This window comes from Mus caroli, unplaced genomic scaffold, assembly GCF_978045245.1.
Source record: "Mus caroli unplaced genomic scaffold, Mus_caroli_1 scaffold_18, whole genome shotgun sequence".
NCBI lineage: Eukaryota > Metazoa > Chordata > Mammalia > Rodentia > Muridae > Mus > Mus caroli.
The window spans coordinates 9,585,417-9,598,428 of record NW_028227273.1 but is presented as its reverse complement, the minus strand read 5'-3'; the positions used below and the strand labels follow the sequence as shown (position 1 = coordinate 9,598,428).

The 13,012-nt window shown below is 41.8% G+C and overlaps 1 protein-coding gene across 6 annotated transcripts in view; it reads left to right on the top strand.

Annotated features, from left to right (window-relative positions):
• Camkmt (calmodulin-lysine N-methyltransferase) overlaps positions 1-13,012 on the top strand; it is a 372,590-nt gene that overhangs the window by 124,774 nt on the left and 234,804 nt on the right. For 3 of the 6 annotated variants that reach the window (XM_085832973.1, XM_085832976.1, XM_029471134.2), the window contains exon 4: positions 302-364. The exons of the other annotated variants lie outside the window; for them this stretch is intronic. In XM_085832973.1, coding sequence (XP_085689099.1) covers positions 302-364 — 63 coding nt within the window. The remainder of the gene's footprint in view (positions 1-301; positions 365-13,012) is intronic. 6 annotated transcript variants of the gene reach the window in all.

Genomic DNA, 13,012 nt, shown 5'->3' with positions numbered 1-13,012 from the left:
TTACTTAGTGGATTTTTAAGTATACATTTTACAAATTTTATCTTCATACATACTTACATGACAACATTCTTTCTTTTTGTGGTAAAGATTCTCTTTTCCAGTTTAAATCTAGCTAACTTTTGGCCAGTGTTTTATTTATGTTTAACTATGTGGCCATCTGTCATTCTTGGTTTGTGTGTGTGTGTGTATGTGTGTGCGTGTGGTTTGCTTGCTAGTGCATGTGTGTTCATATGCATGTGCAGGTATGCTATGTGCACGTGCATATGGAGACCAGACGTTGACACGAGCTGTTTTCTTCCAGCACTTCTCACTTATGTCCTGATACCTGATCTCTCGCTGGAACTGGAGCTTGCCGAGTTATCTGGTATGGCTGAGCACATTGCTCTGGGGCCCTTGGTCTCTGCCTCCTGAGCACTGGGCATAGAGGCGGGCTTTCCCACTCTGCCAGAACTTCCATGGGCACTGGGGATTTGAACTCCAGAGCTAGGAGTTTTACTGGTCAGCCATCTCCACAGCTCTAATTGTGCATATTTAACTGCTTTTCCCTGTAAGATTTGTACTTAGTTCTAAATTTCAATTTTCTTAATACATTTCTACATATGTGGTGACCATTATTTGTCAAGTGGCTTTTAAACTGGGCTTACTACAACTCTCATGTTACATAGACTTATTATATACTACTATTGTCTTTCTTTCTGTGATCCAGTTTTTTGGGGCAGCATTTTGTCTGGTTGCTCTTTTCAGAAAGCATCTATGCCCTCTTATTAGACCCTTTCATTGGGTGAGAAGGAACTTGTATGGCACCTGTATTGGAGACGATAAAGGGACACAAAATGAACAGTGCACACAAGTCTGAAAGAATCTACTTAAAATGTTGCACAATTGTGGTAGAACTGTAATGTGGTGTAGGAGTAAGAAAAGAACGTAAGAGTCTAAACCTTCTATCCTCTGGCTTGTAAATCTTACTTCATTTTCTTGATATTTTCTCCAACTGCCAGAGTCTCCATTGAAGACTACGCTAGGTTGTAACACTGAATCTATTTGGGGAGCATTTTAATTGTTCTGTGGTTCAGTTTAGATTTCTGAATTAAGTTACACAACAGAAAATATAAGGTGTGCCTAAGCCTTTCCTTAGGCAAAAATTATCAAATCGATATCGAGCTTGATCTTTGACATTTCCTCTCAGGCAGAATCATGGTTTGAACTCTCTTCTCTCATAAACACTGCCTTATGCCCGCTGTCCAACCTCCAGCTCTGTCACACCCATGGCCTGCTAGCTCTCCATCTCCTGTTAGGTTCCACACTACAAGCCTACTGAGCTCTCGTTCTATGCACCCTTTCTATTTCCTTTAAAGATTGCCATTCCTGGGCTGGGGAGATGGATCCATAGGAAAGACAGCTTCTGTGCAAGATTGATGACCCAGCTTCAGTTCCCAGAGCTTATGTGGTGGAAGGACAGAACTGGCTCTCACAAGTTGTCCTCTGCCCCTCACTCATGTGCACACAGACATATGCACACACACACACATGCACACATATACATACATACACACACACATGCACACATACCCACATACATACACACATGTACACATACACACACATACATACACACACACATGCACACATATACAGACATACACACACATGCACACATACCCACATACATACACACATGTACACATACACACACATACATACACGCACATGCACACATATCCACATACACACACACATATACACACATACATACATACACATGCACACATATCCACATACACACACACATGTACACATACACACACATACATACACACACACATGCACACATACCCACATACATACATACATGTACACATACACACACATACACACACACACATGCACACATACCCACATACACACACACACATGCACACATATACACACATACATACATACACATGCACACATATCCACATACACACACACATGTACACATACACACACATACATACACACACATGCACACATACACAGACATACATACACACACACATGCACACATATACACACATACATACATACACACACATGCACACATATACATACACACACATACATTCATACACTATATGTATATATATGCATATAAATTGTCAATTCTTTATTCTAACCCCTCTGTAGTCCAATTTAGAAGTAAATCTGATGCAGTCATGTAAATGTCCCTTTCATTTCCTCAGATGAACTGATGAGATGAGAGCCGTACCCAAGCTGTGTAAATGCAGCTTGAGTTGAGCCCAGTGTCTCCTCTGTTCTAAGTATCCTGAGGCCTAGGCCTGTAAGCTTCTATCTTGCCTCTATACAATCTAATCTTCCAAGCTGACTGATTCAGTCTGACTTTTCTTGGCTTCTGAGTGAGTTGCTCTGCCTGCCCTCCTCCTAACTTTGGCAAACTGTTCTAATATTTTTTTTAATTTATTTTTTATTAGGTATTTTCCTCATTTACATTTTCAATGTTATCCCAAAAGTCCCCCATACCCACCCTCCAATCCCCTACCCACCCACTCCCCCTTTTTGGCCCTGGGGTTCCCCTGTACTGGGGCATATAAAGTTTGCAAGTCCAATGGGCCTCTCTTTGCAGTGATGGCCGACTAGGCCATCTTTTGATACATATGCAGCTAGAGACAAGAGCTCCGGGGTACTGGTTAGTTCATATTGTTGTTCCATCTATAGGGTTGCAGTTCCCTTTAGCTCCTTGGGTAATTTCTCTAGCTCCTCCATTGGGGGCCGTGTGATCCATCCAATAGCTGTCTGTGATCATCCACTTCTGTGTTTGCTAGGCCCCGGCCTAGTCTCACAAGAGACAGCTATATCTGGGTCCTTTCAGCAAAATCTTGCTAGTGTATGCAATGGTGTCAGCGTTTAGAGGCTGATTATGGGATGGATCCCTGCATATGGCAATCACTAGATGGTCCATCCTTTCGTCACAGCTCCAAATTTTGTCTCTGTAACTCCTTCTATGGGTGTTTTGTTCCCATTTCTAAGAAGGGGCAAAGTGTCCACACTTTGGTCTTCGTTCTTCTTGAATTTCATGCGTTTAGCAAATTGTATCTTATATCTTGGGTATCCTAAGTTTCTGGGTTAATATCCACTTATCAGTGAGTACATATTGTGCGAGTTCCTTTGTGATTGGGTTACCTCACTCAGGATGATGCCCTCCAGGTCCATCCATTTGCCTAGGAATCATAAATTCATTTTTTTAATAGCTGAGTAGTACTCCATTGTGTAAATGTACCACATTTTCTGTATCCATTCCTCTGTTGAGGGGCATCTGGGTTCTTTCCAGCTTCTGGCTATTATAAATAAGGCTGCTATGAACATAGTGGAGCATGTGTCTTTCTTACCGGTTGGGACATCTTCTGGGTATATGCCCAGGAGAGGTATTGCTGGATCCTCCGGTAGTACTATGTCCAATTTTCTGAGGAACCGCCAGACTGATTTTCAGAGTGGTTGTACAAGCTTGCAATCCCACCAACAATGGAGGAGTGTTCCTCTTTCTCCACATCCTCGCCAGCATCTGCTGTCACCTGAATTTTTGATCTTAGCCATTCTGACTGGAGTGAAGTGGAATCTCAGGGTTGTTTTGATTTGCATTTCCCTGATGATTAAGGATGTTGAACATTTTTTCAGGTGCTTCTCTGCCATTCGGTATTCCTCAGGTGAGAATTCTTTGTTCAGCTCTGAGCCCCATTTTTTAATGGGGTTATTTGATTTTCTGTAGTCCACCTTCTTGAGTTCTTTATATATATTGGATATTAGTCCCCTATCCGATTTGGGATAGGTAAAGATCCTTTCCCAATTTGTTGGTGGCCTTTTTGTCTTATTGACGGTGTCTTTTGCTTTGCAGAAGCTTTGCAATTTTATGAGGTCCCATTTATCAATTCTCGATTTTGGAAAGCATCCTAATTAACAAAATCAGAAATGAAAAGGGAAACATAACAACAGATCCTGAAGAAATACAAAACACCAACAGATCCTTCTACAAAAGGCTATACTCAACAAAACTGGAAAACCTGGATGAAATGGACAAGTTTCTAGACAGATATCAGGTACCAAAGCTAAATCAAGATCAGGTTAATGATCTAAACAGTCCTATATCTCCTAAAGAAATAGAAGCAGTCATTAATAGTCTCCCAACCAAAAAAAGCCCAGGACCAGATGGGTTTAGTGCAGAGTTCTATCAGACCTTCAAAGAAGACCTAATCCAGTTCTTCACAAACTATTCCACAAAATAGAAACGGAAGGTACTCTATCCAACTCATTCTATGAAGCCATAGTTACTCTGATACCTAAACCACAAAAAGACCCAACAAAGATAGAGAACTTCAGACCAATTTCCCTTATGAATATCGATGCAAAAATCTTCAATAAAGTTCTTGCTAACCGAATCCAAGAACACATCAAAACAATCATCCATCCTGACCAAGTAGGTTTTATCCCAGGGATGCAGGGATGGTTCAATATACGGAAATCCATCAACGTAATCCAGTATATAAACAAACTCAAAGACAAAAACCACATGATCATCTTGTTAGATGCTGAGAAAGCATTTGACAAAATCCAACACCCATTCATGATAAAAGTCTTGGAAAGATCAGGAATTCAAGGCCCATACCTAAACATGATAAAAGCAATCTACAGCAAACCAGTAGCCAACATCAAAGTAAATGGTGAGAAGCTGGAAGCAATCCCACTAAAATCAGGGACTAGACAAGGCTGTCCACTCTCGCCCTCCCTGTTCAACATTGTACTTGAAGTCCTAGCCAGAGCAATTAGACAACAAAAGGAGATTAAGGGGATACAAATTGGAAAGGAAGAAGTCAAAATATCACTTTTTGCAGATGATATGATAGTATATATATAAGTGACCCTAAAAATTCCACCAGAGAACTCCTAAGCCTGATAAACAGCTTCAATGAAGTAGCTGGATATAAAATTAACTCAAACAAGTCAATGGCCTTTCTGTACACAAAGGATAAACAGGCTGAGAAAGAAATTAGGGAAACAACACCCTTCTCAATAGTCACAAATAATATAAAATATCTTGGCGTGACTCTAACTAAGGAAGTGAAAGATCTGTATGATAAGAACTTCAAGTCTCTGAAGAAAGAAATTAAAGAAGATCTCAGAAGATGGAAAGATCTCCCATGCTCATGGATTGGCAGGATCAACATTGTAAAAATGGCTATCTTGCCAAAAGCAATCTACAGATTCAATGCAATCCCCATCAAAATTCCAACTCAATTCTTCAACGAATTAGAAAGGGTAATCAGCAGATTCATCTGGAATAACAAAAAACCTAGGATAGCAAAATCTCTTCTCAAGGATAAAAGAACCTCTGGTGGAATCACCATGCCGGACCTAAAGCTCTACTACAGAGCAATTGTGATAAAAACTGCATGGTATTGGTATAATGACAGACAAGTAGACCAATGGAACAAAATTGAAAACTGTTCTAATCTTCTGGCTCCTTTTCATTCTCTGGACCATTCTGTCTTCACCTGTGTCTAACTTGTTCTCTCTGTAACCTGGTTGCGTAAAACTTTCTCAGTAAAACTGCCATGCACACACCTCACACCACACACCTCACACCACACCACCTTCTCTCTCTCCCCGAATAACTTCTCTTTCCTGTTCTGTTCTCGTGAGAACTGGACATGTCCTGTCTCAGACTCACCCTTTTAAATCTTTCTCTGATTCATCACTTTGTCTGTCCCTCAATTAGATGTCACTTTCAAACATGGGTTCTTCCTCTTATGAATTAACCTTACCTACATTGGTTGTTAGGGATTAAAGGTGTGTACTAAGGGTGTGTTATACTCCAGCCAGATCCTGCTGTCATCTAGGGCATGTCTGCATTCTGCTGGATCAGATCCTAGGATGTGATCCCATGCCAGAGCAGATTATGTTGCTGGATTAAAATTCTTCTACATTCACCTGATAGTCTGTTACTCTTCCTGGTTTGCTATGCCAGTTGGATCATTGACTTTCTAAGCTTTGTGGTACAGAATATTTTATACTACGTCAATGGGTATTTGTTAAAGTATCTTATCATTTTTTTTTCTTGTTTGTTGTCAGAGAGGGTCTCATTATGTAGTCCAGGTTGACCTCAAATTTGTGGTAGTCCTTCAGTCTTAGCACTTTTTTTTTTTTTGGTTTTTCGAGACAGGGTTTCTCTGTATAGCTCTGGCTGTCCTGGAACTCACTTTGTAGACCAGGCTGGCCTCGAACTCAGAAATCCGCCTGCCTCTGCCTCCCGAGTGCTGGGATTAAAGGCGTGCGCCACCACGCCCGGCTTAGTCTTAGCACTTTGAGTGCTTAGAGTATAGATGTGTACCACCATTCCAGGAGGCTAGCATGCCCACCCACTTTCAAGAGTCAATGATTTAAATACTACATTTTAACTGATAAGATATACTCAGCCTCCACATTCCTACCAATTAAGTGAATATTTACATGAAAACAGTATGTATTAATAAAAATTATTTTGAGATAGTGAGTTTCTTTTTCTACTTTTTTTTTTTTTTGAGATGATCATTGTATGATATAAGCCTGTCAGGTTTTAAAAGCATGTATTATAGATAAACTTTGGTTTGTTAAATTTTAGAGGGGCCTTTTTGTTCTCTGCACGTTATCTTTCTTACAAAACAATGCAACAAAGAAAGAATAAAAGTCTATTCAAAATTATGATTTGATTATTTAAAAATTTCTTCCTCATATTCCATATCTCTTTTGCTGGTATAATGACCTCCGTTCTTTAATAGTTATCCCCTCCTATGTATGTGCTGTTCAAGTTTGATGGGAGAGCAAACAGAAGTACTTTTCCCTTATTCGTGCTAGAAATTCTGCCTACCAAAAACCCTCCTGGGAGAGTGGGAAAGCAAGTGTAAGGAAAACAAAAATAGACGACTGCTTCTGTAAGGAAGGCAGGCTGCTTCTGCTATGACCTTCATGGCCCACTGGGAAATCAACTAACTACATGTATGTAACCTATCAGCATGCACAGATCATTTTAAGGTCTGAGATATGGGAAAAAGTTAACAGCTAAGGGCTTTAGGGAGAAAAAGAAACTACGGCATGCTTGAGACACCAAAGAAACCTTAGGATGAACTTTGATGGACAAATAAAAGGTGAGAGACCTTCAGCTGGACATAGTAACAGAGCCCCTTTCCCCTGATCCAGGTGCTTGGGGAGAAGGGCGTCTTAGGCGTCTTCCTCTTCTGCTGAGGTCTTGCCTGATTCCCATCATGAAGCAGCATCCTCGGGTCCCCGTGCACGCCTTGTTAGTTCTCAGGAGCTCCACCTCCCAACACCATCACACTGAGGGCTAAGATTTAAACACGTGAGACCTGGGAGACAGAACCAAGGTCAGCACCCTCGAGCTCACATGCGTTAGGCTCTGCCCCAGCCTGGCGTGGAATGCTGGGGGTGGGGGTGGGGATGGGGGAGGGATGAGAGACATTGCTTAGATGCCCAGAGGACGCAGTATAGACTTCAGCTGAGCCCCTCCTTGAATGCGTGCCGTATGGTTGTAGTCATTCAGGTCCCAGGTATTTAGAAATGTTTTTGAATTTGTGTTTGACTCTTTTCTCAAAATTAGTTTCTTTGAAACTGGCTCACCTTATAGCTCTCTAACAGTGAATGTTTGGCTTTAGATAAATGTGGTTTACCTATTTAACAGCTACTTAATGGATGCCTATTATGTGCTTCTTTCTGATTTGGGCCCAGGCATTTGTTGTTTCCTGTCCCCGTACTTCTCACAAGGGCAGTACTGAAGTGGAGCATAAAAGCACTTAACTGTGGAATGGTTACAATTATGACTGATGGATGTTTTCAAAGGATTTCCTATACTTTTTATCCTTCCCAATTTTTTATTGTGCAGATATTATATGCAAAGTATTGTGCAAGGTTAGGGGTTTACAAACTTCCTTTGAAGAGCAGAAGGTAAATATTTTAGGCTTTGTAGGCCATAGGCTCTCTGTAGGCCAAACCCGAACTCTGTTATTGTAGTATTAAATTAGCCTCTGACAATTCATAAACAAGTCTATAGTGCTGTGTTCCAGAGATGGGGAGGGCAGGTCAAGCCCAAGGAGGGGTAGGAAAGTGAGGAGATCCGGGGAGATTGTGATAGCAGCCAAAAAGCTGGCCAGGGCCCAGGGAGGCCAAGATGGAGGAACAATGGAAGTCACAAAGGAGCACAGAGGTCTCAGTGGGGAGAAAAAGGCCTGATTGGCCGCATCCATCCTTCATGACATCTGGACTTGGAGGGTTTACCTTTGCCATGGCAACATGGGCAGAGAGGAGTCAGATGCATAAGGGACACCTGGCTCTTTGTTGTCTTAGCCTGTACTGCCCGAAACTTCCGCTAGCTACATCCGATGCCGTGTGAATGGCAGAGAGGCTAGAACGTGGCAGATGTCGGAGGCTCACCTGGAAGTGGTGCTTGTGACCAGTAGTGAGCAATAGTTCAGCCACATCACTGCGCTAGCCAGCCTGTTTCTAGAGGATACACGCAGGGCATCATGAGTGTGGATGGAACGATCCCTGTCTCCAAGCAGGAAGTTGTAATTTCCTTTTTATTTAGAAGGCAGCTCTGGAGCATTTCATCTCCTGAAATCAGTTTCTTCCATCACGTTCCTCTGCTTTCCCCTGCGAATCTGTTTGTTGTATCAAGAAGGAGTTGTGTGGACAGAAGAAAGGCAAGGCCAGGATCATCTCTCTGCTAAAACGAGGACACGTTCCCTTGTGAGACAATGGGAAGCAACTCCTATATCAGTTTTTGTTAAGGGTCAACCGTTTAGAAAATGTGGTGACATTTTCTCCTTGATAGAGCAGGCTTGAATGTGTAACCGCCAAGGAAGCCATCAGTCTATCAGGGTAATAAATATATTTCAGATGTACGTATGTTAGGTGTTTGTTACACACAGTACATTTTTTATTGTGAACTAAGAAAGATTGGAAAAACTCTAATTACATGCATTTCTAGGGTCCAGGGTGTGAGTTTCTCGGTCTATTGCCCCAAGTTATGTGGGTGCCAGCCCATCTGAGGGGCTACATGGAGGCAAAACATCTTTTTCACCTGTGCAACAAACTGTTCCAAAGCAGGGGGACAAAGTAAACCCTTTATTTTGCTCATGATGCTTTGTGACAGGAATCAGAAGAGCTCAGCTGGCCAGTCAAGATGTGCTGAGCTCAGCTACAAAGCCACATCTGCTGCCGTCCTCTGGGTGGTTTGAGCTTCCCTTCTTAGAGCGGGTGACTTCTGGGTCGTTCGTGGGTAATTTCAAGAAACAAGAAATGAAAGCTGCTAGTCAGGGCCCAGAGATTTCCAGTGTCATCTCTTCCTTGTTCCCTGCATGTCAGAGGAGTCACAGAGCCCACTGAGATTCTGAGTGGGAGGGATGAAAGTCGCACTTCTTGATGGAGTCAGTGTCAAGCAATTTGAGGCTATCTTTAATATGTCACACTTAGTTTATAGTGATTACTCCAGATGCCTAAGCCTGTCTTTAAATAGCATGGTAAGGTTTTCTTTTTTTCCCTTCTGCTTTTGTTGAAGTCATTAAGATAAAAAAATAATTACCTTATTCAATTGCTTTAACTTTTAAAAATTTTAGTTCTTTTCACCCGTTATCATTTAACTGTTGAGATAATTATAGATTCACATGCAGCCTAAGAAATAACACAGCGAGGCCTTGTGCTTCGTGAAGTTCTCTCCGTGGTAACCCTTGGAAAATCAGTGATAAGAGAGTATCTCAACCAGGAAAGGATACTGAGAAGGCCTCCGTCTTATGCAGATTGTGCACATAGGAACTCAATTCTTTACTGCCCTTCCACATGTGGTTATTAGGAGTCAGGTTCTCCACACTCTGTCTTCAAATCGGGCGAGTTCGGCGCAGTAGAACAGCACATGCAACAGTGTAAAGGAAGCAGATAGATTTATCACATCCAGATTTGCAGCGAGGGATAGGGAGCCTAGGAATGGTTGCTAGGCAGTCAACCACACTAGATCAGTGTCTAGAGCAGGTGGGGGTCTCAGTTGAATGTGCTTCACTTGCACTGATGTGAGGGAGCCTACTAGTAAGCTGCCTTGGTTTTACACCTTGGGTCACGTGACCAGCTGCGCTACAGCACTGAGAGAATAATATATGGGATGGATCCCCAGGTGAGACAGTCTCTGGAGAGCCTCTCCTTCATTCTCTGCTCCACTCTTTGTCCCTGTATTTCCTTTAGACAGGAGCAATTTTGGGTTAAATTTTTGGAGATGGTTGGGTGGCCCCATCCCTCAATCGAGGGCCACATCTAACCTCTTGATATGGTCTCTGCAGGTTCTCTATCCCCTTTGCTGGGTATTTCAACTAATGTCATCCCCATTACCCAATGGGAGCCTCTTGCTTTACTGGCTTCTGGAACTTTTTGATGGCTACTCCCGGTTCCACGTCTCCCATTTGCTACACACCTCTGTTCAATTTCCTGACCCTCTACACTTCTCCGTCCGCCCCCCCCCCATCTCCTCCTACACCTGATCCTGCTCCCCTTTCCACTCACCCTCCGCTCTTCCTCTCAAGTTCCACCCACCCTCTACCTCCTGTGAGTATTTTGTTCCCCATTCTAAGTAGGACTGAAGCATCCACACTTTGGTCTTCCTTCTTCTTGAGCTTCATATGGTCTGTGAACTGAATTGTGGGTATTCCGAGATTTTTAATTCACAGGCAAATGGATGGAACCAGAAAATATCCTGGGTGAGATAACCCAGTCACAAAAGAACACACATAGTATGTACTCTCTGATAATGTAGATATAACTGTTATTCTTAAGACCTGCACACAAGGTCGGGGGTCGGGGGGTGGGACTGGGTTTATGCAAACTCATCTTGGAGGTGTGTGTTCTACCACTACAGGGGTCCTCCTGATGTCCTGTTAACAACCTCAGCCCTCTCCTCCCCAAACTAATTTGTTTGTCATCTGTACATTTCTCATAATATTTCAAAGATGTTATGGAAATGAAATTATGCATCATAGAACTGTAGTATTGGCTTTTTTCATTCAATATAGTTTCTTTTGGGTTTGTCCACATTGCAGTATGGATCAACACATTGTTTCTTTTGGTTGCTGATCATTGTGTTATGGGTGGAGTGCAGCTTGCTTAGTCAGTTAGCTATTGAAAGACATCAGTAGGTCTCTACTCTAGGGCTTTTATAAATAAGGCCATTGTGAATATGAAGTTATAATTTTTCCTTTATGTGAGCTTTTATTTCTCAGGGATAAATGTGGTATGGCGTAATTGTTAGATTGTAAAGTAACAGCATTTGTAGTTTGTAAGAAAGCACTGAGCTGTTTTGAGAACTATGCCACTGTATATGCGTGCGCTCACGATCTAGTGTCCGTGCGTCCTTATGGCATTGACTCGGGGCACTATTTTCATTGTAGCCATTTGGACATACGTGTCATTTGGATAGGTATGCCAGGAGGTTTATTATATTTAAAATATGTGTTTCCTTGATGGCTTGCACATTCCTTTTTATCAACTGTATATGTATTTTTTGGTGTCTGTTTTTATGCCTTTTGCCCATTCTGATTGGATTATTTGGGTCTTTTACAATTGTTTTCAAGTTTTTCATATATTCTACAGTCTAGTCTTTCATAGGGCATGTAGTTTGCAAATACATTCTCTCAGGCCATAGGTAATCTTTCATCTTCTTTTTAGGGTCTTTTGTTTTGCCAAGCCAAAGGTTTTAATTTTGATAATTCCAAATTAGAATGTAAAACCCACGGACTGATTTTGCAGTATGTCTAAGGAGTCTTCCCGTCCGCAATTCCGTAGTTCTCCCACAGTGTGCTCTTGCCTAAAAGTTTATAGTTTCATGTCTTCCACTGAGTCTGTTATCCAGTCTGAGCTAATTTTATATAAGGCATAAAGTGTTGGTGAGATTCACCTTTCTGCTGATGGATGTCCAATTCTCTGTTATTTAAGCTTTAAATATAGTTACTCTTTAAGATGTCAGCTTGTCTCAGTTAAATTAAGGACACACAGAGAGTTCCTACCGGTGCTGTTCCAAGCAAAGAGGCAGCATGAAATGATTAACCACCAAGTGATGCGGGTGGAAACCGAAGGAGGGGAGGAGGAAAATTCAGATCTGAGGGGAGGAGCTGAAGACGGGGCCTCAGCCTTCGGCAGCATATATTTGTTCAAACGTTCTTCCTTCTGGGCCGGAGTTCATGCTAGTGCATTTGCTTCGTATGCACGGGGTTCCAGCTTGAGTCCCAACTCCATCCCAATCCCAGTGTCTTCTCCTCCTCCCCAGATTTATAATAAAAAGCAATCAGTCTTTTCCTTGTATATAAGAATTGTAATTTTCAGGGACACATAGTCGATGTTTAGGCATGCGCCACCACTGCCAGGCCTTGTTTTTGATTAAGACCTTGGAGGTGATAGTGTATGGCTATTGTTAACATCTGTATTACGTATTCTTTGTTTTCCCCTTGGAATGAATATTAGATTAAAATCTGTGTATGATAAGTAAACTGCAGTTCTCATTGCAGTGGACTCTAAGTAAAATACCTGAAAGTCCAGAATTTCTAATGGTTTAAATGTGCATAAATGGAAGTTCTGTAAGGAATGTTCTGTGCCGACTAATTTTCTTCCAAAATTAACTGTTTAAGTCATCCTTGCTCTTTGTCATATTTCAAAATGTGTTAGCTAATACTACTTTCAATAATCAAGGTATCGTTTTTATCTTGCAAATTTATGCTGATCAAAAAATCTTCAAAATTGAAATGTTTATAAAAACGGTTGTGTGACTGCAGCAAACGAGCTCTGTAAGGCTGTAATTCTGAAAGCTCCCAGGCACCTCACGAGGTGGGCGCTGCCTCCGAGGTGGGCGCTGTCGCCAGTATTATTTACCTCTTTATTTTGGGATTTGCAAAAATTCACTTTCTTTGGAAATCTTAATTTGTGCGTCCTTACCATCAGA